Source organism: Scyliorhinus canicula, chromosome 3, assembly GCF_902713615.1.
Source record: "Scyliorhinus canicula chromosome 3, sScyCan1.1, whole genome shotgun sequence".
Lineage (NCBI taxonomy): Eukaryota > Metazoa > Chordata > Chondrichthyes > Carcharhiniformes > Scyliorhinidae > Scyliorhinus > Scyliorhinus canicula.
In genome coordinates this window covers 8,451,451-8,477,947 of record NC_052148.1, presented here as the reverse complement: position 1 = coordinate 8,477,947, position 26,497 = coordinate 8,451,451, and the positions used below count along the sequence as shown (strand labels likewise).

At 48.3% G+C, this 26,497-nt stretch overlaps 1 protein-coding gene across 7 annotated transcripts in view; it reads right to left on the bottom strand.

The window, feature by feature from the left end:
* wdr54 (WD repeat domain 54) overlaps positions 1-26,278 on the bottom strand; it is a 57,657-nt gene extending 31,379 nt beyond the window's left edge. The window contains exons 1-5 of one of the 7 annotated variants that reach the window (XM_038793089.1): positions 26,147-26,278; positions 17,598-17,823; positions 12,275-12,337; positions 10,143-10,209; positions 3,100-3,156 (exon numbers count right to left, since the gene is read on the bottom strand). In XM_038793089.1, the coding sequence (XP_038649017.1) occupies positions 3,100-3,156; positions 10,143-10,209; positions 12,275-12,337; positions 17,598-17,822 (412 nt within the window). In that variant the 5' untranslated portion in view covers position 17,823; positions 26,147-26,278. The remainder of the gene's footprint in view (positions 1-3,099; positions 3,157-10,142; positions 10,210-12,274; positions 12,338-17,597; positions 17,824-26,146) is intronic. The other 6 variants (XM_038793090.1, XM_038793095.1, XM_038793091.1 and 3 more) reach the window with 6 other exon arrangements.
* Positions 26,279-26,497: the final 219 nt, after the last annotated feature.

Below are 26,497 nucleotides of genomic sequence, written 5' to 3'. Positions count from 1 at the left end.
TTGGTGAAGCCAGTCAGAAACTTTCAGGAAAGGCGGCGGGTCTTCTGGAGGATCCCATCTTTTGTTTAGTTCTGCGAAGCAAGACAGTGAACAAGGACCCTAAAGGCTCTCTCTCTCTCTGCCAGATGATTTTAAGAGGTATTCTAGCCAAATCTATGAAGACTTTCTTGTTTAAAGCCATCAGAACTGGAGATCGTGAATGTGAAAGCGCCAGCCGTTTTCCCAAAGGTCAGTAACCTTCGAACTGTGTGCGCTAGGGGCTGGGAAGAGCTCACAATTGAAGCTTAAGGTGGGAGCATTTGTGATAAAAGCGCCAGAGTCTTGCACAGGAATCAGGCAAGTATAAACCGCTAATTCCAGAGTCAGAGCGGTATTAACCTCACAGGGAGGCGAAAGCTCCAAGTGGTGGCAGAAAGGCAGACGTGCACTGATCTGAGCATCCTGTGGACAGCACCATCTGGCGGCCGGCAACCAGAATTACAGATCTGAACATTCCGTACCTAGTGGCCAAAGAGCAGAATTGCACCGATTTGGAATTCCTGGGTGAAACGCCATCTGGTGGTTGAAGGGCGGAGCTGCGTCAACCTGAGCCTCGGAGAAATTTATTTTCCGCAACCACAGCAGTGAACTCATCTCAAACCTATTCTTTAATCCCTGTTTTTTTTTAAATTCCTCACAACCCTTACATTGAGTCTGCCTTGTGTGTGTTTGGGTAGAGGGTGGGACAGGGTTTTGAGATTAGCGAGACTGATAGGTTGTTGTTCTGTTATTTCTTTACATTTTCACCTTTTCCTCTTTTCATTAATAAAGTATGATAATGTTTTAATTACAAATCTGGTGTCTGTAACCCATTGGAGCAGTCACGGGTTAAAGATTTTCAGAAAGTATGAATTATTGGTTAGTTCAATTATGATGGGACTCTGGGCTCTGTGGGCTGGAAATGACCACGCACTTGGCCAGGGTGTTGGAACAATAACCCTTCATCCCATTACCAATTAAAAATCTGTTTAACTCCTCCGTAAATCAACTCACTGTTCCAGCATCCTGGGGTACCGCACTCTGAGGTAGCGAATTCCACAGATTCACAACCTTTCGCGAGTAGTTTCTCCTCAACTCCATTTTAAATGTTACTCCTAAGACTATGACCTCTGCCCCACAAGAGGAAGCATCCGCTCCAACTCTACTTTATCCAGACCTTTTAGCATCTTGTACACCTCGATTTGATCTCCCCTCATTCTTCTAAACTCTAGAGAGTATCGGCCTAAACTGTTCAATCTGTCCTCGTACAACAAACCCTTCATCTCTGGAATCAATCGAGTGAACCTCCTCTGAACTGCCTCCAATCCCACTACATCTTACCTCAAATAAGGGGACAAAACTGTGCACAATACTCCAGGTGCGGACTTACCAATGCCTCGTACAGTTGCAACAACACTTCCTTACCTTTATATTCTATTCCTTTAGCTAGAAATGACAACTATCCATTTGCTTTATTTATTATCTGCTGTACCTGCCTGTTAGTTTTCTGTGAATCATGCACGCAGACACCCAGATCTCTGCACCGGAGCATCCCAGAGTCTTTCCCCATTAAGATGACAAGTTGCCTTCCCATTTTTCCGACAAAAATGCATGACCTCAACTCTCCTAACCTCTCTATATCCATTTGTAAGATTCTTATTTCCTCATTGCAACTTACTGTCCCACCTATTTTGTGCAAATTTGGCGATAGAAATTCCTATCCCTGTATCCAAATTTCATTTTCATTTCATTTCAAGTCGTTTATGTAGATTGTAAATAGCTGGGACCCAAGGATCGAATCTTGTGGCACCCCACTAGTTACATCTTGCCATCCAGAAAAAGACCCATTTATCCCCACTCTCTGTCTCCTGTCCGTCAGTCAGTCTTCTATCTGAGCTATTAAATTACCCCAAACCCCAAGTGATGTAACCTTGTGAATTAACCTTCTGTGCGGCATCTTATTAAATGCTTTCAAAGTCCAGATATACTACATCTCTAGGATCTCCATTATCCACTTTGTTTGTTACATCTTCTAAGAACTGCTGTACCTGCGTGCTAGTTTTCTGGGACTCATGAACAAGGAGCCCCAGATCTCTCTGCAAAGGAGGGTGGGGGGAGTTAAAGAGGGTAGGGGGTTAGAAATTAGATAATAGTTTTGTTTGCTGTGTATTATAGTTATTGTTAACAATAGAAGTTGATTGTGTTTAAATTTACAAACCTGAGGGGATTGGCCAAAGACTTTGGGTATTTGTAAATGAATAGTTCCTTTCAATTGTGTTGTGACTCCGGGGCAAGTGGGGGGGCTGGAATTGACCGTGCATTGGCCCAGGAGATTGTGACAGTACAAAGAGCAAAGGTCAAAGAAGATTGATGCAGCAGATAGCAGAGGTAAAGATAGCGGAGATATAAATGAGACACAGTAACTAATGAAACAAGCAGGCAGGGGGAAACTCATTTGTTAGAAAAATCACAGGTTGTTGAGCTGACTGAGCTCAAAGATGCCAGCTGACAATATTAGCGAACGGAACACTGATGGTCAAGTCAGAGTTTTTAAACTGAGCACTTGCTTGGAAACCCAGGCAGATATAACCTGGCCTATTTGGCAACAGCTCTCAAAGATCAGGGTTGAGGTGGGGAAATTGGTTCTGTTCCTGAGCAAAAACTACAAATCACACAATTCATGGTACTAATACTGCAGGAATGAACAGCAACGGTGCTTAACGTTTGATGGGAAAAGGTTATAAAACATTTTGCACAGGTTGGTAGAGAGAATGCAGTTGGTCAAGGAGGAAGCAGAGCCCACTAGAAACGTTCGAGCTGATTTACTAATTACCTGTCGACATTTGCTAGATTAATGTGCTCCATTTTCATCAATACTGTGACAGGGTATACACCTGGGACTGGCAAACTATGAAACTAAGGCCAACAAACCATTTCCAGTGATTGAGGGTCTAGAACAAGGGTTCATAGTTAGAGGTTAAGTGCAACCACTGCACACACATGCCGATTAGGATTACTGTGTGAACACTGGCGGCATTTCCATTGTTGTAATGTTGGTGGGAATCAGGGAACAGTACTCACCCACACAGATGTAGTGACTCCTGGTTGCTCCAATTCCTCGGGCAAACACAGCATCTGCTGGGAAGAGAGGGGGAAAAAAGGGAAAGTTTGGAATTCTTCCCCACCAGTGTCTAGGGGCACGAATGAGTCACTGTGACTGACAAAACTGACAAATTTGGATCACTGCATCTCCAACCTACTCAATGAATACAAACATTTCATCTAGGTCAAGACCTTTTCACCCGAACTTCAAACATCACCACTCACTGGATATGGGGCAGTATTGAGGGAACACTGCACCGTCAGAGAGGCAGCATCGAGGGAACACTGCACTGTCAAACGGGCAGTATTGAGGGAACACTGCACTGTCAAACGGGCAGTATTGAGGGAGCACTGCACTGTCAAACGGGCAGTATTGAGGGAACACTGCACTGTCAGAGAGGCAGCATCGAGGGAACACTGCACTGTCAGAGAGGCAGCATCGAGGGAACACTGCACTGTCAAACGGGCAGTATTGAGGGAACACTGCACTGTCAGAGAGGCAGCATCGAGGGAACACTGCACTGTCAAACGGGCAGTATTGAGGGAACACTGCACTGTCAGAGAGGCAGCATCAAGTGAACACTGCACTGTCAAACGGGCAGTATTGAGGGAACACTGCACTGTCAGAGAGGCAGCATCGAGGGAACACTGCACTGTCAAACGGGCAGTATTGAGGGAACACTGCACTGTCAGAGAGGCAGTGTTGAGGGAGCACTGCACTGTCAGAGAGGCAGTGTTGAGGGAGCACTGCACTGTCAGAGAGGCAGTATTGAGGGAACACTGCACTGTCAGAGAGGCAGTGTTGAGGGAACACTGCACTGTCAGAGAGGCAGCATCGAGGGAACACTGCACTGTCAAACGGGCAGTATTGAGGGAACACTGCACTGTCAAACGGGCAGTATAGAGGGAACACTGCACTGTCAAACGGGCAGTATAGAGGGAACACTGCACTGACTGCACTGTCAAACGGGAAGTATTGAGGGAACACTGCACTGTCAGAGAGGCAGTATTGAGGGAACACTGCACTGTCAAACGGGCAGTATTGAGGGAACACTGCACTGTCAGAGAGGCAGCATCGAGGGAACACTGCACTGTCAAACGGGCAGCATCAAGGGAACACTGCACTGTCAAACGGGCAGTATTGAGGGAACACTGCACTGTCAAACGGGCAGTATTGAGGGAACACTGCACTGTCAGAGAGGCAGCATCGAGGGAACACTGCACTGTCAAACGGGCAGTATTGAGGGAACACTGCACTGTCAGAGAGGCAGCATCGAGGGAACACTGCACTGTCAAACGGGCAGTATTGAGAGAACACTGCACTGTCAGAGAGGCAGCATCGAGGGAACACTGCACTGTCAGAGAGGCAGCATCGAGGGAACACTGCACTGTCAGAGAGGCAGCATCAAGGGAACACTGCACTGTCAAACGGGCAGTATTGAGGGAACACTGCACTGTCAAACGGGCAGTATTGAGGGAACACTGCACTGTCAAACGGGCAGTATCGAGGGAACACTGCACTGTCAAACGGGCAGTATTGAGGGAGCACTGCACTGTCAGAGAGGCAGCATCAAGGGAACACTGCACTGTCAGAGAGGCAGCATCAAGGGAACACTGCACTGTCAGAGAGGCAGTATTGAGGGAACACTGCACTGTCAGAGAGGCAGTGTTGAGGGAACACTGCACTGTCAAACGGGTAGTATTGAGGGAACACTGCACTGTCAGAGAGGCAGCTTCAAGGGAACACTGCACTGTCAAACGGGCAGTATTGAGGGAACACTGCACTGTCAGAGAGGCAGCATCGAGGGAACACTGCACTGTCAGAGAGGCAGCATCAAGGGAACACTGCACTGTCAAACGGGCAGTATTGAGGGAACACTGCACTGTCAGAGAGGCAGCATCGAGGGAACACTGCACTGTCAAACGGGCAGTATTGAGGGAACACTGCACTGTCAAACGGGCAGTATTGAGGGAACACTGCACTGTCAGATGCAGTGATGAGGGAGCACTGCACTGTCAGATGCAGTGGTGTAGGAGCACTGCACTGTCAGAGAGGCAGTGATGAGGTAGCACTGCACTGTCAGAGAGGCAGTGTTGAGGGAACACTGCACTGTCAGAGGGCCAGTACTGAGTGAGTGCTGCACTGTCAGCGGGTCAGTACTGAGGGAGTGCCGCACTGTCAGAGGGTCAGTACTGAGGGAGTGCTGCACTGTCAGAGGGTCAGTACTGAGGGAGTGCTGCACTGTCAGCGGGTCAGTACTGAGGGAGTGCTGCATTGTCAGAGGGTCAGTACTGAGGGAGTGCTGCACTGTCAGCGGGTCAGTACTGAGGGAGTGCTGCACTGTCAGCGGGTCAGTACTGAGGGAACGCTGCACTGTCAGAGGGTTAGTACTGGAGAGGTGCTGCACTGTCAGAGGGTCAGTACTGAGGGAGTGCTGCACTGTCAGAGGGTCAGTACTGAGGGAGTGCTGCACTGTCAGAGAGGCAGTGTTGAGGGGCACTGCACTGTCAGAGAGGCAGTATTGAGGGAGCACCGCACTGTCAGAGCGCAGCACTGAGGGAGAACTGCACTGTCAGAGAGTCAGTACTGAGGGAGAACTGCACTGTCAGAGGGAGGTATTAGGGATTGCTGCACTGTCAGAGAGGCAGTGTTGAGGGGGCACTGCACTGTCAGAGCGCAGCACTGAGGGAGAACTGCACTGTCAGAAGGAGGTATTAGGGATTGCTGCACTGTCAGAAGGGCAGCATTGAGGCAATGCGGCACTGTTGGAGTGGCATTATTGAGGCAGCAGTATACTGTCAGGAAGGCAGTGTTGTGGGAACCTCATCCCCTGCCAGGATGTTAATAGTGGGAGGGAGGAATCAGCAATGGCAATGATGTTGAATGTCAAGGGGATTGGTTAAATCTTCCATTGTTGGAGATAATCATCACCTGGCACTTGTGTTCCATAGCCCAAACCTGAATGTTTCCCAGGTCCTGCTACATTCAGGCACAGACAACTTCTGCTTTTCTGACCCTGGCTGAGGGTAAACATTAGCCAGCACACTTCTTCAAATATAGGATGTTTTATATCTAGCTGAGAGTCAACACATTCACAGTGCAGTCTTCATGCAATACTCCCCCTCCATCAGAGCAGCTCTCCCTCAATACTCCTCCTCCATCAGGGCAGCTCTCCCTCAATACTCCTCCTCCATCAGGGCAGCTCTCCCTCAATACTCCTCCTCCATCAGGGCAGCTCTCCCTCAATACTCCCCCTCCATCAGGGCAGCTCTCCCTCAATACTCCCCCTGCATCAGGGCAGCTCTCCCTCAATACTCCTCCTCCATCAGGGCAGCTCTCCCTCAATACTCCCCTCCATCAGGGCAGCTCTCCCTCAATACTCCCCCTCCATCAGGGCAGCTCTCCCTCAATACTCCCCCTCCCTCAGGGCAGCTCTCCCTCAATACTCCCCCTCCATCAGGGCAGCTCTCCCTCAATACTCCCCCTCCATCAGGGCAGCTCTCCCTCAATACTCCCCCTCCATCAGGGCAGCTCTCCCTCAATACTCCCCCTCCATCAGGGCAGCTCTCCCTCAATACTCCCCCTCCATCAGGGCAGCTCTCCCTCAATACTCCCCCTCCATCAGGGCAGCCCTCCCTCAATACTCCCCCTGCATCAGGGCAGCTCTCCCTCAATACTCCCCCTCCATCAGGGCAGCTCTCCTTCAATACTCCCCTCCCTCAGGGCAGTTCTCCCTCAATACTCCCCCTCCATCAGGGCAGCTTTCCCTCAATACTCCCCCTCCCTCAGGGCAGCTCTCCCTCAATACTCCCCCTCCATCAGGACAGCTCTCCCTCAATACTCCCCCTCCATCAGGGCAGCTCTCCCTCAATACTCTCCTCCATCGGGGCAGCTCTCCCTCAATACTCCCCCTCCATCAGGGCAGCCCTCCCTCAATACTCCCCTCCATCAGGGCAGCTCTCCCTCAATACTCCCCCTCCCTCAGGGCAGCTCTCCCTCAATACTCCCCCTCCATCAGGACAGCTCTCCCTCAATACTCCCCTCCATCGGGGCAGCTCTCCCTCAATACTCTCCTCCATCGGGGCAGCTCTCCCTCAATACTCCCCCTCCATCAGGGCAGCCCTCCCTCAATACTCCACCTCCATCAGGGCAGCTCTCCCTCAATACTCCACCTCCATCAGGGCAGCCCTCCCTCAATACCCTCCCTCCATCAGGGCAGCTCTCCCTCAATACTCCCCCTGCATCAGGGCAGCTCTCCCTCAATACTCCCCCTGCATCAGGGCAGCTCTCCCTCAATACTCCCCCTCCATCAGGGCAGCTCTCCCTCAATACTCCCCCTCCCTCAGGGCAGCTCTCCCTCAATACTCCCCCTCCCTCAGGGCAGCTCTCCCTCAATACTCCCCCTGCATCAGGGCAGCTCTCCCTCAATACTCCCCCTCCATCAGGGCAGCTCTCCCTCAATACTCCCCCTCCATCAGGGCAGCTCTCCCTCAATACTCCCCTCCATCAGGAGCGCTCTCCCTCAATACCCCCCCTCCATCAGGGCAGTTCTCCCTCAACACTCCCCCTGCATCAGGGCAGCTCTCCCTCAATACTCCCCCTCCCTCAGGGCAGCTCTCCCTCAATACTCCCCTCCATCAGGGCAGCTCTCCCTCAATACTCCCCCTCCATCAGGGCAGCTCTCCCTCAATACTCCCCCTCCATCAGGGCAGCTCTCCCTCAATACTCCCCCTGCATCAGGGCAGCTCTCCCTCAATACTCCCCCTCCATCAGGGCAGCTCTCCCTCAATACTCCCCCTCCATCAGGGCAGCTCTCCCTCAATACTCCCCCTCCATCAGGGCAGCTCTCCCTCAATACTCTCCCTCCCTCAGTGCAGCTCTCCCTCAATACTCCCCCTCCATCAGGGCAGCTCTCCCTCAATACTCCCCCATCAGGGCAGCTCTCCCTCAATACTCCCCCTCCATCAGGGCAGCCCTCCCTCAATACCTCCCCTGCATCAGGGCAGCTCTCCCTCAATACTCCCCCTCCATCAGGGCAGCTCTCCCTCAATACTCCCCCTCCATCAGGGCAGCTCTCCCTCAATACTCCCCCCTCCCTCAGAGCAGCTCTCCCTCAATACTCCCCCTCCATCAGGGCAGCTCTCCCTCAATACTCCCCCTCCATCAGGGCAGCTCTCCCTCAATACTCCCCCTCCATCAGGACAGCTCTCCCTCAATACTCCCCCTCCATCAGGGCAGCTCTCCCTCAGCTCTGTACCTGGAGCCTAGTTTATTTGCTCAAGTTTCTGCAGCCGGGGTTGAACCCAGAACCTTCTGTCTCCGAGTTGAAAGTTCCACCCAGGCTACAGCTGACACATTGAGAGGGTCGCCAATTTCAGCATGGCTGTTGTCAGGACGAGAACTCCTTCAAATGACAGGAGAATGTTTTAATTTGTGTCAACGCTCCGCTGGATATCAGGAAAAGACAGGTAGATAAAGGTCAACCATTTCCACTGGTTGGAGATTCTAAAACTAGTATTCACAGTCTAAAAATTAGGGTTAAGCCGTTCAGGAGAGATGCTGGGAAGAACCTCTTCACTCAAAGGGGGGGGGGGGGTAGAGATTTGGAACACTCTCCCACAAACAGCAGTTGAAGCTAAATAGGTATTAATTTTAAATCTGAGATAAGATTTTTGTTGAGCAAAGATATTGAGGGATACGGGCCGAAGGCAGGTATATGGGGTTAGGTCACAGATCAGCCGTGATCCCACTGAATAGTGGGACAGGCTCGAGGGGCTGAACGGCCAACTCCTCTTCCTGTGTGTTCACTTCAGCCGAGGAGTCGCCAGGCAGTCCTTAGGTGCTGTTATACGCAGACTTTGCAGGGCCTTTCTTAGGGTCAATACTTTTACTACTCGTCGATGCCCACTCAAAATGGATGGACGTTTACTGGACGCCATCCACCACCTAACCAAACAACATTGAGAAACTAACCCTAATGTAGTGTCTCCCGGAGGTGCTTGTTACTGATAACGATAAACCTTTCATCAGTAAAGCATTCTCGAAGTTCTTGCAGGTGAATGGAGAGAAACACATTCTGACAGTCCCGCACCACCCTTCGTCATAGAGCTTTAAGGGGGTCATAACGAAATAAGCCAGAGAGTCCATTGAGATACAAATACATTGAATGATGGGACAGGCTGGAGGGGCTGAATGGCATACTCCTAGTCCTATGTATAGCCCAAATAAGGAGTGTTGTGGCCAAAAGGCTTTCTCCATTGCTCTGTGAGAAGTGCAATCCTGCATCAGCAATACTGTCATAAGAACATAAGAACTAGGAGCAGGAGTAGCCCATTTGGCCCCTCGAGTCTGCTCTGCCATTCAATGAGATCATGGCTGATCAGCTCCACTTTCCGGCGCCGAACACCATAACCCTTAATCCCTTTATTCTTCAAAAAACTATCTATCTTTATCTTGAAAACATTTAATGAAGGAGCCTCAACTGCTTCACTGGGCAAGGAATTCCATAGATTCACAACCCTTTGGGTGAAGAAGTTCCTCCTAAACTCAGTCCTAAATCTACTTCCCCTTATTTTGAGGCTATGCCCCCTAGTTCTGCTTTCACCCGCCAGTGGAAACAACCTGCCCGCATCTATCCTATCTATTCCCTTCATAATTTTATGTTTATATAAGATCCCCCCTCATTCTTCTAAATTCCAACGCGTACAGTCCCAGTCTACTCAACCTCTCCTCGTAATCCAACCCCTTCAGCTCTGGGATTAACCTAGTGAATCTCCTCTGCACACCCTCCAGTGCCAGTACATCCTTTCTCAGGTAAGGAGACCAAAACTGAACACAATACTCCAGGTGTGGCCTCACTAACACCTTATACAATTGCAGCATAACCTCCCTAGTCTTAAACTCCATCCCTCCAGCAATGAAGGACAAAACTCCATTTGCCTTCTTAATCACCTGTTGCACCTGTAAACCAACTTTCAATAAAACCTTGCAGAGTGTTTCACCAGAACATTTTCATTGATACCTGTTGATGCTTCTGGGGTATCCAAAGCGTGCCAGTACACCATGATAGAACCATCAGATTCATACATCTGTAAGGACACAAACAGTGAGTGTGCAGGAAACAATTACATTGAACATAGAAACACAGGAGCAGGAGGCCATTCGGCCCTTCAAGCCTGCTCCACCACATATTATCATCGCTGATCATCTAGCTCAGTAACCTGTTCTCACTTTCCCCCCCTTATGCTTTAATCCCTTTATCCCAAGTGCTAAATCTAACTGCTTCTTTAAACATGTAATGTTTTAGCCTCAACAACATCCTGTGGTAACCAATTCCACAGGCTCACCACTCTGAGTGAAGAAATTTCTTCTTATCACTGTTCTAAATGGTGTACCCCGTATCCTCAGACTGTGACACCCCGGTTCTGGACATCTACCCTGTCCAGTCCTGTTAGAATTTTATAGGTTTCGGAGAGATCCCCCCCTTATTCTTCTGAACTCCAGCAAATATAATCCTAATCGACTCAATCTCGCCTTTACGTCAGTCCCGCCATCCCAGGAATCACTCTGGTAAACCTTTTTTTAATAATCTTTATTGTCACAAGGAGGCTTACATTAACATTGCAATGAAGTTACTGTGAAAAGCCCCTAGTCGCCACATTCTGGCGCCTGTTTGGGTACAAACAAAGAACAATACAGCACTGGAACAGGCCCTTCGGCCCTCCAAGCCTGTACCGGTGATGATACTAACCTTTGGCCAAAACCCTCAGCACTTCCCTGTGACGTATCCCTCTATACCCATCCTATCCATGTGTTTGTTAAGATGCCTTTTGAATGCCATTAATGTATCTGCTTCCACAACCTCCCCTGGCAACACGTTCCAGGCACTCACCACCAAAACGAGGGAGAATTCAGAATGTCCAAATTATCTAACAGCAAATCTTTCAGGACTTGTGGGAGGAAAACTGGGGCACCCGGAGGAAATCCACGCAGACTCCACACAGACAGTGACTCAAGCCGGGAATCGAACCTGGGACCCTGGAGCTGTGAAGCAACAGTGCTAACCACTGTGCTACTGTGCCGCCCACCTGTGCACTCCCTCAAGGACATCCTTCCTCAGATAAGGAGACCAAAACTGCACACAATATTCCAAGTGTGGCCTCATCAAGGCCCTGCATTACTGCAGCAAGACATCCCTGCTCCTGTACTCCAATCCTCTCGCAATGACGGCCAGCATACCATTTGCCTTCTTTGCCGCCTGCTGCACCTGCATGCTTACCTTCAGTGACTGGTGTACAAGGACACCCAGGTCTCGTTACACATTCCCATTCTCTCCATCTATAGCGATTCAGATAATAATCTGTCTTCTTGTTTTTGCAACCAAAGTGGATAACCTCACATTTATCCACATTATACTGCATCTGCCATTCATTTACCCACTCGCTCAACTTGTCCAAATCACACTGAGCATCTTTGCATCCTCCTCACAGCTCACCCTCCCACCCAACCTGATCTCATACAGATCCACTTCATTAACTAGTAGATTATGACAGGTGAATCCAATTTTTAAAATGGAATAACAGCGGTGATTAAAATAATGCTACTAACAGTAACCCATTACACAGGATGGCAACTTTAAGATCATTGAAGCATTTATTGCAGGCGATTGGAATATAAAAGGGGGGAGGTTACACTGTAGCTGTACAGGACCTTGGTGATACCACATCTAGAGTGATCTGTGCAATTCCGGTCTCCATATTTAAAAACTATATCATCACTTTAGGAGCCATTCAGAGGAGGTTGGCACGACTCGTTTCTGGGATGAAAAGTTTGTCTTATGGAGAAACATTAAACAGGTTACCCACAGAATTTCTCACAATCCCTACAGTGCAGAATGGGGCTCTTCGGCCTATCGGGTCTGCTTCGACCCTCCAAAAGAGTACCCTACCCAAGGTCCACTACCCACCCTATCCGCCTAACTCAACTAGCCTGCGCATCTTTTGACTGTGGGAGGAAACCCACACAGACACAGGGAGAACGTGCAAACTCCACACAGAGTCACCCAAGGCCAACATTTTAAAATGAGAATATATTGCACAGATACTAGGCCGTACATTCAGGTTTACTCTAACTCCAGTTCTGTGCCTCCATTACCTGAATACCTTTCTGTGACGCCAGTACCAGGAGAATTCGAGAAGGCAACACACACCATGAGGCCTGGACAAAGACAGAAAGGAAAATGTTCAGCAATGGCTCACAGCTCTGCAAATGTTCTTACAATATGAGAGATTTCACAGCTGCGTAAATGTTTTTTTGCCTCAAACAGCCCTGCTTAGGTGCAACACTCATTAGATAGCGAGTAATGCTCCCTCTACACTGTCCACATCAAACACTCCCAGGACAGGTACAGCATGGGGTTAGATACAGAGTAAAGCTCCCTCTACACTGTCCCCATCAAACACTCCCAGGACAGGTACAGCACGGGGTTAGATACAGAGTAAAGCTCCCTCTACACTGTCCCCATCAAACACTCCCAGGACAGGGACAGCACGGGGTTAGATACAGAGTAAAGCTCCCTCTACACTGTCCCCATCAAACACTCCCAGGACAGGTACAGCATGGGGTTAGATACAGAGTAAAGCTCCCTCTACACTGTCCCTATCAAACACTCCCAGGACAGGTACAGCACGGGGTTAGATACAGAGTAAAGCTCCCTCTACACTGTCCCCATCAAACACTCCCAGGACAGGGACAGCACGGGGTTAGATACAGAGTAAAGCTCCCTCTACACTGTCCCCATCAAACACTCCCAGGACAGGTACAGCACGGGGTTAGATACAGAGTAAAGCTCCCTCTACACTGTCCCCATCAAACACTCCCAGGACAGGGACAGCACGGGGTTAGATACAGAGTAAAGCTCCCTCTACACTGTCCCCATCAAACACTCCCAGGACAGGTACAGCATGGGGTTAGATACAGAGTAAAGCTCCCTCTACACTATCCCCATCAAACACTCCCAGGACAGGTACAGCACGGGGTTAGATACAGAGTAAAGCTCCCTCTACACTGTCCCCATCAAACACTCCCAGGGCAGGTACAGAACAGGGTTAGATGCAGAGTAAAGCTCCCTCTACACTGTCCCCATCAAACACTCCCAGAACAGGTACAGCACTGGGTTAGATACAGAGTAAAGCTCCCTCTACACTGTCCCATCAAACACTCCCAGGGCAGGTACAGAACAGGGTTAGATACAGAGTAAAGCTCCCTCTACACTGCCCCCATCAAACACTCCCAGGACAGGTACAGCACGGGGTTAGATACAGAGTAAAGCTCCCTCTACACTGTCCCATCAAACACTCCCGGGACAGGTACAGCACGGGGTTAGATACAGAGTAACGCTCACTCTACACTGTCCCCATCAAACACTCCCAGGACAGATACAGAGTAAAGCTCCCTCTAGCGGTCCCATCAAACACTCCCAGGACAGGTACAGCACGGGGTTAGATACAGAGTAAATCTCCCTCTCTCCTGTCCCCATCAAACACTCCCAGGACAGGTACAGCATGAAGTTAGATACATAGTAAAGCTCCCTCTATGCTGTCCCCATCAAACACTCCCAGGGCAGGTACAGCATGAAGTTAGATACATAGTAAAGCTCCCTCTATGCTGTCACCATCAAACACTCCCACGACAGGTACAGCACAGGGTTAGACACAGAGTAAAACTCCCTCTACTGTGTCCTCCAATAAATAAATGCATCTAAAAGTGCATGAAGATTGACTTTCATACCATTCTTCACGAAATTAGTTTCTGGTATTATCAAGAACCACCTGATTCATGTGGCATTACAATCATCAGACATTATTACAAGTGGTAGAAGCATGCTAATATAAAGTAACAGAGTCAGAGAATTTTACAGCACAGAAAGAGGCCCTTCGGCCCATCGTGTCAGTACCAGCCATCAAGCACTTACCAATTCTAATCCCATTTTCCACATTTGGTCTGCAGCTCGAATGCTGTGGTGTTAAGTGCTCTTCTAAATGCTTCTTAAACATTGTGAGGGTTCCTGCCTCCACCAGGCAGTGAGTACCAGATTTCCAACATCCTCTGGGTGAAAAGGTTTTCCCTCAAATCCCCTCTAAACCTCCTTACCTTAACCCTATGCCCCCAGTTATTGGCCCCTCTATTGAGGGGGAAAGTCTCTTTCTGACAATTTTATTACCTCAATCAGGTCCTCTATAGTGTGGTGACCAGAACTGCACATAGTATAGCTGTGGCTTAATGAGCGTTTTGTACAGCCCCATCATGACCTCTCTGCTCTTATATTCTGTGCCTCGGCTAATAAAAGCAAGTATCCCATGTACCTTCTTAACACCTTCCAAATCCACGACCACTGCCATCTAGAAGGACAAGAGCAGCAGATACCTGGGAACCCCACCACCTGGAGGTTCCCCTCCAAGACACTCACCATCCTGACTTGGAAATATATTGGCCGTTCCTTCACTGTCGCTGGGGCAACATCCTGGAACTCCCTCCCTAACAGCACTGTGTGTGTAGCTACCTCAGTTTCCCTGGGTTTCTGTGGCTATGACTCATCTTTCATTCTCACTCCACAGTATAAATATTTCCCACTTTCTCTGTCTGTTAGCTTTGACAAACAGTTGTCGGACTTGTGACGTTAGATCTTTTCTCTCCCTACAGATGCTGCCAGACTTGCTGAGATTTTCCAGCATTTTCTCTTTCGTTTCAGATTCCAGCATCCGCAGTAATTTGCTTTTACACCTCAAGGACTGCAGCGGTTCAAGATGGCAGCTCACCAGCGCCTTTGGAAGGGCAACTAGGGATGGGAAATAAATGCTGGCCTAACCAGCGATGCCCACATCCTGTAATAATGATTTTTTTTTAAAAAACACCATATCTACCTATCATGCTGCCCTCAGGGATCTGTGGACAAGCACATCAAGGTCTCTCTGGTCCTCGGTACAGCCATTCATTGTGCATTCCTTTGCCTTGTTAGTCCTCCCTAAGTGCAACAACTCACACTTTTCAGGGTTAAATTTGCCACTGTTCTGCCCATCTGTCCAGCCCGTCTATATCATCCTATAATCTAAGGCTTTCCTCCTCACTATTTACCACACGCTCAATTTTTGTGTCATCTGTGAACTTACTGATCATACCCCCCTACATTCACATCTAGATCATTAATGCACACTTCAAACAATAATGGACCCAGCACCGATACCTGTGGAACATAATTGGACAGTCACAAAACCAACCAACAGCCATCACGCTCTTCTTCCTGCTACGAAGCAAATTTTGGATCCAATTTGCCAAATTTCCCTGAATCCTACGAGCTCTAACCTTCTTGGTTAATCTCCTGTGCAGGGCCTCGTCAAAAGTCTTACTGAAGTCCATGCATACTCCCATAATTTCTGGAGTTTAACCCTGACAAGTGCGAGGTGATTCATTTTGGTAGAAAACATTTGAATGCGGTTTACAGGGTCAACGGCAGGAATGTGGAGGAACAGAGAGATCTTGGGGTTCATGTCCACAGATCTCTGAAGGTTGCCACTCAAGTGGATAGAGCTGTGAAGAAGGCTAATAGTGTGTTAGCGTTTATTAACAGGGGGCCTGTGTTTAAGAGCCGCGAGGTTATGCTGCAACTGTACATGACCCTGGTGAGACCACATTTGGAGTATTGTGTGCAGTTCTGGTCACCTCATTACAGGAAGGATGTGGAAGCATTGGAAAGGGTGCAAAGGAGATTTACCAGGGTGCTGCCTGGTTTGCAGGATAGGTCTTATGAGGAAAGGTTGAGGGAGCTAGGGCTTTTCTCTTTGGAGCGGAGGAGGATGAGAGGCGACTTAATAGAGGTTTATAAGATGACGAGGGGGATAGATAGAGTGGACGTTCAGAGACTATTTCTTCGGGTGGATGTAGCTGTTACAAGGGAACATAACAATAAGATTCAAGGTGGGAGACATAGGAGGGATATCCGAGGTAGGTTCTTTACTCAGAGAGTGGTTAGGGTGTGGAATGGACTGCCTGCAGTGATAGTGGAGTCGGACACTTTAGGAACTTTCAAGCGGTTATTGGACAGGCACATGGAGCACACCAGAATGACAGGGAGTGGGATAGCTTGATCTTGGTTTCGGACAATGCTCGGCACAACATCGAGGATCGAAGGGCCTGTTCTGTGCTGTACCGTTCTATGTTCTATGTAACTGCACTGCCCTCATCTCCACACCTAGTGACCTGTTCGAAAAATTCAACCAAATTTGTAAGACATGATCTCGTCAAACAAAGCCATGCTGACTATTCTTGAATAATCTTTGCCTCTCCAAGTCCAGACTAATTCTGTTTCTAGGAATTTTTTTCAATCACTTCCCTACCACTGATGTTAGACTCACTGTTCTATAATTACCTGCTTTTTTCCTTACTTTCGTTCTTGAATATTGAAACCACGTTAGCTGTCCTCCAGCATCTCCCAGAGAGGATTTGAAAATTAGCCATTGAGCTCCTGCAATCTCCTCCATGGTTTGACACAGCAGCCAGAGATTCATCTCATCTGAGCCTGGGGGATTCATACATCCCGGTAGAACTGCTAACACCTCTTCCCTCTCAATGCTAATCTGCACAATTATATCACAGCCCCCCTCACTGTTTTCCATATCTACATCGTCCTTCTCCATAGTGAACACAGATGCTAAATACTCATTTGATACCTCACCTACGTGGCCACACAAAGGTTGTCACTGTGGCCCCCCAATGGTTCCAATGATGCTGGTTTAGCACAGTGGGCTAAACAGCTGGCTTGTAATGCAGAAGAAGGCCAGCAGCACGGTTCAATTCCCGTACTGGCCTCCCCGAACAGGCGCCGGAATGTGGCGACCAGGGGCTTTTCACAATAACTTCATTGAAGCCTACTTGTGACAATAAGCAATTATTATTCTTTCCCTGGTTAGCCTCTTGCCCATAATATACTAGTACAATACCTTGGGGTTTTCCTTCATTTTGCCCGCTGGTTTTTTCTCATGCCTCCTCTTTGCTCGACTGGCTTATTTTGAAATCCCCCCCCCCCCCCCCCCCCCCCCACCCCGCACACACACACGCTTTCTATACTCCTCCAGGGCATCCATGTTTTGAGCCCCCCCCCCCCCCCCCCCTCCGAATCTGCTATAAGCCCCCTGTTTTTTCCTTATCCAATGCTGTATATCGCTTGAAATCCAGGGTTCTCTGGACTTGCTGGTACCACCCTTCACTTTAAGGGGAATATTTTGGCTTTGTATTTTGGCTTCCTTTTTAAATGACAAAAGTGTCAAGACCAAGGGTGAAGGACGCACTGTGCCCCATCTAGGCTGGTGCTGAGATGCGTGGAAGGAGTTCACATCATCAGGCTGCCCCTGTGAGAACCTTCATTAACCCACAGCCCAGTGAACGGCTGGGAGGAGAGAGGATGTAAGGAGCCTGTCAATACCTGCATGATTAAGGAAGTGCCATGCACCATGCCTCCCTCCTTGGACTGCAGCTGCCGATGAGAGAGGTTAAGGCCATCGGTGGAAGCACTAACCATGTTCACCAAACTGCCATGGATGACAGCAAAGTATGTGAGGTTTTTATCAGTGATGGGCAGGGTGCTCAGGTTGTTGTAGAAGGCAGAAGCACTGCTCTTAATCTGAATGCTCTTCTCCCTCTTGTACATCCTGCAACAACAAACAATCTTCCTTCAGGAAAAATATACTTGCAGAGGTTTAAATTAGACAAGGAGGCCGATAGGTTCAACTTCTCATAAAAACCATTTCGCCACCTTGAACCTGTCGGTCTATGAAGTAACAATATGCTGTTCTATGATCCATATCCTTCCATATCCATAATTACCCTTGGAAAATATTTGTAGTCATCAATTTAAGTTAGCACCTACTGCTTTTAATGAGTATACATGTGTAGAGATAGATAGCTTGCTCAATCCTGGACGACAGGCCAAATGGCCCCTTCTGCACACATTCTATGGTGCAACTGGTCTGTCCCGAGCAGCCAGGCATGGATTTTGAGATGATGTCCCAGTGAGCAAGCCCAATGTTTTTCAAAGTACGGGCCGCGACCTGTGGATAGGTCGTGGACAGGTGTCGGGACAGTCGCAGAGCAATCAGTCACACCATTCTTGTGGTGGTCCCAATCATGGGAGACATGCCCAACGGCTGTTACCGACTTTAGTCTGAGAATCTCGACCACTCCCGTATTTGAAATGAAAATAAATGAGGCTGTGTGGGGTCATCCTACCCGGTGTGGAGGCTGTCAGCATTCGGGAATAACATCTCCCAGGAATATTCAGTGCTGAGAAAAATATGCATTTTGCTGCTCTTGCCCTTCACGATGACTTGTGTGTGTGTGTCTCTATCTGTGTGTGTGTCTCTATCTGTGTGTGTGTCTCTATCTGTGTGTGTGTCTCTATCTGTGTGTGTGTGTGTGTCTCTATCTGTGTGTGTGTGTGTGTGTGTGTGTGTCTCTATCTGTGTGTGTGTCTCTATCTGTGTGTGTGTCTCTATCTGTGTGTGTGTGTGTGTGTGTGTCTCTATCTGTGTGTGTGTGTGTGTGTGTGTGTGTCTCTATCTGTGTGTGTGTCTCTATCTGTGTGTGTGTCTCTATCTGTGTGTGTGTGTCTGTGTCTCTATCTGTGTGTGTGTCTCTGTGTGTGTGTGTGTGTCTCTATCGGTGTGTGTGTGTGTCTCTATCGGTGTGTGTGTGTGTGTCTCTATCGGTGTGTGTGTGTGTGTCTCTATCCGTGTGTGTGTGTGTGTCTCTATCCGTGTGTGTGTGTGTGTCTCTATCCGTGTGTGTGTGTGTGTGTGTGTCTCTATCCGTGTGTGTGTGTGTCTCTATCTGTGTGTGTGTCTCTATCTGTGTGTGTGTGTCTCTATCGGTGTGTGTGTCTCTATCGGTGTGTGTGTCTCTATCTGTGTGTGTGTGTGTGTGTGTGTGTCTCTATCGGTGTGTGTGTCCCTATCTGTGTGTGTGTGTGTGTGTGTGTCTCTCTGTCTGTGTGTGTGTCTATCTGTCTGTGTGTGTGTGTCTATCTGTCTGTCTGTGTGTGTGTGTGTGTGCGTCTATCTGTCTGTATCTATCTGTCTGTGTGTGTGTGTGTGTGTGTGTGTATCTGTCTGTGTGTGTGTTTATCTGTGTGTGTGTGTCTATCTGTCTGTGTGTGTGTGTCTATCTGTGTGTGTGTGTGACTATCTGTCTGTGTGTGTATCTGTCTGTGTGTGTGTGTGTGTGTGTGTATCTGTGTGTGTGTGTGTGTGTGTGTGTATCTGTGTGTGTGTGTATCTGTGTGTGTGTATGTGTTTATATGTCTGTGTGTCTATCTGTCTGTGTGCGTGTCTGTGTGTGTGTCTGTCTGTGTGTGTGTCTATCTGTGTGTGTGTCTATATGTGTGAGTGTCTCCATCTGTGTGTGTGTGTCTATCTGTGTGTGTGTGTCTCTATCTGTGTGAGTGTGTGTGTCTCTATTTGTGTGTGTGTCTCTATCTGTGTGTGTGCGTCTCTATCTGTGTGCGTGTCTCTATCTGTGTGTGTGTGCCTATCTGTGTGTGTGTGTCTCTATCTGTGTGTATCTCTATCCGTGTGCATGTGTGTGTCTATCTGTCTGTCTGTGTGTCTCTATCTGTGTGCGTGTGTCTCTATCTGTGTGTGTGTGTGTCTCTCTATCTGTGTGTGTCTGTCTCTCTATCTGTGTGTGTCTATCTGTGTGTGTGTGTGTCTCTATCTATCTGTGTGCCTGTGTGTGTGTCTCTCTCTCTATCTGTGTGTGTGTTTCTATCTGTGTGTGTGTCTCTATCTGTGTGTCTATCAATCTGCGTGTGTGTGCCTCTATCTGTGTCTGTGTCTCTATCTGTGTGTGTCTCTCTATCTCGGTGTGCCTGTGTGTGTGTATCTCTATCTGCGTGTGTGTGTCTATCTGTCTGTGTGTGTCTATCTGTCTGTCTGTGTGTGTGTGTGCGTCTATCTGTCTGTGTGCGTGTCTGTCTGTGTGCGTGTGTCTATCTGTCTGTGTGCGTGTGTCTATCTGTCTGTGTGCGTGTGTCAATCTGTCTGTGTGTGTGTCTATCTGTCTGTGTGTGTGTCTATCTGTGTGTGTGTGTGTGTGTGTCTATCTGTCTGTGTTTGTGTGTATCTGTCTGTGTGTATCTGTCTGTGTGTGTGTATTTGTCTGTGTGCGTATCTGTGTGTGTGTGTGTGTGTGTTTATATGTCTGTGTGTCTATCTGTCTGTGTGTGTCTGTCTGTGTGTGTGTCTGTCTGTGTGTGTGTCTATCTGTGTGTGTGTGTCTCCATCTGTGTGTGTGTGTCTATCTGTGTGTGTGTGTCTCTGTGTGAGTGTGTGTGTCTCTATTTGTGTGTGTGTCTCTATCTGTGTGTGTGCGTCTCTATCTGTGTGTGTGTCTCTATCTGTGTGTGTGTGCCTATCTGTGTGTGTGTGTGTGTCTATCTGTGTGTGTCTCTATCCGTGTGCATGTGTGTGTCTATCTGCCTGTCTGTGTGTCTCTATCTGTGTGTGTGTGTGTCTCTATATCTGTGTGTGTCTATCTGTGTGTGTGTGTGTCTCTATCTATCTGTGTGCCTGTGTGTGTGTGTCTCTCTCTATCTGTGTGTGTGTTTCTATCTGTGTGTGTGTCTCTATCTGTGTGTCTATCAATCTGCGTGTGTGTGTCTCTGTGTCTGCGTGTGTGTCTGTCTGTGTGCGTGTGTCTATCTGCCTGTGTGCGTGTGTCAATCTGTCTGTGTGTGTGTCTATCTGTCTGTGTGTGTGTCTATCTGTGTGTGTGTGTCTATCTGTCTGTGTTTGTGTGTATCTGTCTGTGTGTATCTGTCTGTGTGTGTGTATTTGTCTGTGTGCGTATCTGTGTGTGTGTGTGTGTGTGTTTATATGTCTGTGTGTCTATCTGTCTGTGTGTGTGTCTGTGTGTGTGTCTGTCTGTGTGTGTGTCTATCTGTGTGTGTGTGTCTCCATCTGTGTGTGTGTGTCTGTGTGTGTGTGTCTCTGTGTGAGTGTGTGTGTCTCTATTTGTGTGTGTGTCTCTATCTGTGTGTGTGCGTCTCTATCTGTGTGTGTGTCTCTATCTGTGTGTGTGTGCCTATCTGTGTGTGTGTGTGTGTCTCTATCTGTGTGTGTCTCTATCCGTGTGCATGTGTGTGTCTATCTGTCTGTCTGTGTGTCTCTATCTGTGTGTGTGTGTGTCTCTATATCTGTGTGTGTCTATCTGTGTGTGTGTGTGTCTCTATCTATCTGTGTGCCTGTGTGTGTGTGTCTCTCTCTATCTGTGTGTGTGTTTCTATCTGTGTGTGTGTCTCTATCTGTGTGTCTATCAATCTGCGTGTGTGTGTCTCTATCTGTGTCTGTGTGTGTGTCTATCTGTCTGTGTGCGTGTGTCAATCTGTCTGTGCGTGTGTCTATCTGTCTGTGTGTGTGTCTATCTCTGTGTGTGTGTCTATCTGTCTGTGTGTGTGTCTATCTGTCTGTGTGTGTGTCTATCTGTGTGTGTGTCTATCTGTCTGTGTGTGTGTGTGTATCTGTCTGTGTGTGTGTATTTGTCTGTGTGTGTATCTGTGTGTGTGTGTGTGTGTCTGTGTGTGTGTCTCTATCTGTGTATGTGTGTGTCTATCTGTCTGTGTGTGTGTCTATCTGTCTGTGTGTGTGTGTGTATCTGTCTGTGTGTGTGTGTATCTGTCTGTGTGCGTGTGTGTTTATCTGTGTGTGTGCGTCTGTCTGTGTGTGTGTCTATCTGTCTGTGTGTGTGTGTGTATCTGTCTGTGTGTGTGTGTATCTGTCTGTGTGTGTGTCTCTATCTGTGTGTGTGTCTCTATCTGTGTGTGTGTCTCTATCTGTGTGCGTGTGTGTGTCTCTATCTGTGTGTGTGTGTGTCTATCTGTGTGTGTGCGTGTCTATCTGTGTGTGTGTGTGTGTGTCTCTATCTATCTGTGTGCCTGTGTGTGTGTGTCTCTCCCTATCTGTGTGTGTGTTTCTATCCGTGTGTGTGTGTCTCTATCTGTGTGTGTGTCTATCTGCGTGTGTGTGTCTCTGTGTCTTTGTGTCTGTGTCTATCTGTATGTGTGTCTCTATCTCGGTGTGCCTGTGTGTGTATCTCTATCTGTGTGTGTGTCTATCTGTGTGTGTGTCTCTATCTCTGTGTGAGTGTGTCACTATCTCTGTGTGAGAGTGTGTGTCTCTATCACTGTGTGCGTGTCTATCTGTCTGTGTGTGTCTATCTGTCTGTCTGTGTGTGTGCGTATCTGTCTGTGTGTGTGTATTTGTCTGTGTGTGTATCTGTGTGTGTGTGTGTATCTGTGTGTGTCTATGTGTGTCTGTGTGTGTCTGTGTGTGTGTCTCTATCTGTGTATGTGTGTCTATCTGTCTGTGTGTGTGTGTCTATCTGTGTGTGTGTCTATCTGTCTGTGTGTGTGTCTATTTGTGTGTGTGTATCTGTCCTAGTGTGTGTCTGTGTCTGTGTGTGTGTCTATCTGTGTGTGTCTATCTGTCTGTGTGTGTATATGTCTGTGTGTGTGTCTATCTGTCTGTGTGTGTGTGTGTATGTCTGTGTGTGTATCTATCTGTGTGTGTGTGTGTGTGTGTATCTGTCTGTGTGTGTGTGTATCTGTTTGTGTGTGTGTATATGACTGTGTGTGTGTGTATCTGTCCTAGTGTGTGCCTGTGTGTGTCTGTGTCTGTGTGTGTGTCTATCTGTGTGTGTCTATCTGTCTGTGTGTGTGTCTATCTGTCTGTGTGTGTATCTGTCTGTGTGTATGTCTATGTGTGTGTGTGTGTCTGTCTGTGTATGTGTGTATCTGTCTGTGTGTGTATCTGTCTGTGTGTGTGTTTATCTGTGTGTGTGTCTATGTGTGTGTCTGTGTGTGTGTGTGTGTGTGTGTGTATTTGTCTGTGTGTATTTGTCTGTGTGTGTATCTGTCTGTGTCTGCGTGTGTGTCTCTATCTGTGTGTGTCTCTATCTGTGTGCGTGTGTGTGTCTCTATCTGTGTGTGTGTCTCTATCTGTCTGTGTGTGTCTATCTATCTGTGTGCCTGTGTGTGTGTGTCTCTCTCTATCTGTGTGTGTGTGTTTCTATCTGTGTGTGTGTGTCTCTATCTGTGTGTGTGTCTATCTGTGTGTGTGTCTATCTGTGTCTTTGTGTGTGTCTCTATCTGTGTCTTTGTGTGTGTCTCTATCTCGGTGTGCCTGTGTGTGTGTATCTCTATCTGTGTGTGTGTCTCTATCTCTGTGTGAGTGTGTGTCACTATCTCTGTGTGAGTGTGTGTCTCTATCACTGTGTGCGTGTGTCTATCTGTGTGTGTGTCTATCTGTCTGTGTGTGTCTATCTGTCTGTGTGTGTGTCTGTCTGTGTGTGTGTGTCTATCTGTCTGTGTGTGTGTGTGTCTGTCTGTGTGCGTGTGTCTATCTGTCTGTGTGTGTGTGTCTATCTGTCTGTGTGTCTGTGTCTATCTGTGTGTGTGCCTATCTGTCTGTGTGTGTGTGTGTATCTGTCTGTGTGTGTGTGTGTATCTGTCTGTGTGTGTGTTTGTATATGTCTGTGTGTGTGTATTTGTCTGTGTGTGTGTATCTGTGTGTGTGTATCTCTGTGTGTGTGTGTCTATCTGTCTGTGTGTCTATCTGTCTGTGTGTCTATCTGTCTGTGTGTGTATTTGTCTGTGTGTGTGCCTATCTGTCTGTGTGTGTGTGTGTATCTGTCTGCGTGTGTGTATCTGTGTGTGTATCTGTCTGTGTGTGTGTGTGTCTGTGTCTATCTGTGTGTGTGTGTTTATCTGTGTGTCTCTATCTGTGTATGTGTGTGTCTATCTGTCTGTGTGTGTGTCTACCTGTGTGTGTGTGTCTATCTGTGTGTCTCTATCTGTGTGTGTGTGTGTCTCTATCTGTGTGCGTGTCTGTGTGTGTGTCTATCTGTGTGCATGTGTGTCTATCTGTCTGTGTGTCTCTATCTGTGTGCGTGTCTCTGTGTGCGTGTGTCTCTATCTGTGTGTGTGTGTCTCTATCTGTGTGTGCGTCTCTATCTGTGTGTGTGTGTCTCTATCTCTCTGCGTGTGTCTCTATCTGTCTGCGTCTCTATCTGTGTGTGTCTCTATGTGTGTGTGTCTCTCTATCTGTGTGTGTCTCTCTATCTGTGTGTGTCTCTCTATCTGTGTGTGTCTCTCTATCTGTGTGTGTCTCTCTATCTGTGTGCATGTGTGTCTCTATCTGTGTGCGTGTGTATGTCTCTAGCTGTGCGTGTGCGTCTCTATCTGTGTGCGTCTCTATCTGTGTGCGTCTCTATCTGTGTGCGTCTCTATCTGTGTGCGTCTCTATCTGTGTGTGTGTCTCTATCTGTGGGTGTGTGTGTCTCTCTATCTGTCTGTGTCTCTGTGTAACTGCTTGACAGATTTTTTTAAATGCCCAACCCAGCTCAGTTGTGAGAAACTGCAGATAACTTGAGGCTTGACTTTAATGCAGGAAAGGCTTTGAATTGAGTTTTATAAAGAACAAAGAAACGTACAGCACAGGATCAGGCCCTTCAGCCCTCGCCGACCATGCTGCCCGTCTAAACTAAAATCTTCTCCACTTCCGGGGTCCGAATCCCTCTATTCCCATCCTATTCATGTATTTGTCAAGATGCCCCTTAAGAACACAAGAACATAAGAACTAGGAGCAGGAGTAGGTCATCTGGCCCCTCGAGCCTGCTCCGCCATTCAATTAGATCATGGCTGATCTTTTGTGGACTCAGCTCCACTTTCTGGCCCGAACACCATAACCCTTAATCCCTTTATTCTTCAAAAAACTATCTATCTTTACCTTAAAAACATGTAATGAAGGAGCCTCAACTGCTTCACTGGGCAAGGAATTCCATAGATTCACAACCCTTTGGGTGAAGAAGTTCCTCCTAAACTCAGTCCTAAATCTACTTCCCCTTATTTTGAGGCTATGTCCCCTAGTTCTGCTGTCACCCGCCAGAGGAAACAACCTGCCCGCATCTATCCTATCTATTCCCTTCATAATTTTAAATGTTTCTATAAGATCCCCCCTCATCCTTCTAAACTCCAACGAGTACAGTCCCAGTCTACTCAACCTCTCCTCATAATCCAACCCTTCAGCTCTGGGATTAACCTAGTGAATCTCCTCTGCACACCCTCCAGCGCCAGTACGTCCTTTCTCAAGTAAGGAGACCACAACTGAACACAATACTCCAGGTGTGGCCGCACTAACACCTTATACAATTGCAACATAACCTCCCTAGTCTTAAACTCCATCCCTCTAGCAATGAAGGACAAAATTCCATTTGCCTTCTTAATCACCTGTTGCACTTGTAAACCAACCTTCTGTGACTCATGCACTAGCACACCCAGGTCACTCTGAACAGCGGCATGCTTTAATATTTTATCGTTTAAATAATAATCCCGTTTGCTGTTATTCCTACCAAAATGGATAACCTCACATTAAATGTCACTATCGTCCCTGCTTCCTCCACCTCCTCCGGCAGCGAGTTCCAGGCACCCATAGTGGGTGTAAAAAAAACTTGCCTCGTATCTACTCTAAACCTTGCCCCTCGCCCCCTAGTAATTGACCCCTCTACCCTGGGAAACAGTCTCTGACTATCCACTCTGTCTACACCCCTCATAATTTTGTAGACCTCTATCAGGTCGCCCCTCAACCTCCGTCCCAGTGAGAACAAACCGAGTTTATTCAACCGCTCCTCATAGCTAATGCCCTCCATACCAGGCAACATCCTGGTAAATCTCTTCCAGCCAGAATCTGCTTTTGTGCCTGGGTCTGTATTGGGCAGAGCTGTTCCCGCAGGTGTAATACAGCAGCCATGGGCTGGCCTCAGGGGCACCTTCCATTGGTTTCAATCCCAGACACCACCTGCTGGGTTTGGGTGCATTGAAGAGTTAAATAAAATATACAGCCGCCATTTCGGTTGGGGTGTGATTGTGGATTTCCTGCCATCTCTCTGCCTGTCCCTGACTGACTCTCTCTCCGTCTCTCTGACCTGTTGCGGTGCTGTCTCTCTCTCTCTCCGCTCCGGGCCGGCTTCTCTCTCAGGCTTCTCTGTGAGTTCTAGGCCGCGGTAACCATGGAGACACCGCACAACCAGTGTGCGGTCACATGGAGCGGGGGCGGGGCTGGGGGCGGGAAGGGGGCGGCGCAGGAGCAGGGTCGGGTCCGGGGAGGGGCTGGGGAGGCGGGGCTGTGGCTGTGGGCGGGGCGGACAGGGGGCGGGGCCTGTTGCTGGGATACGGGAGAGACGCCGGAGGAGAAGACCCGGATCGAGGGTAAATCCGGGGAGCGGGCAAGAGCAGCAGGAGGGGGAAAGAGGGGCAGGGGGGAGGGAGGGGGAAAG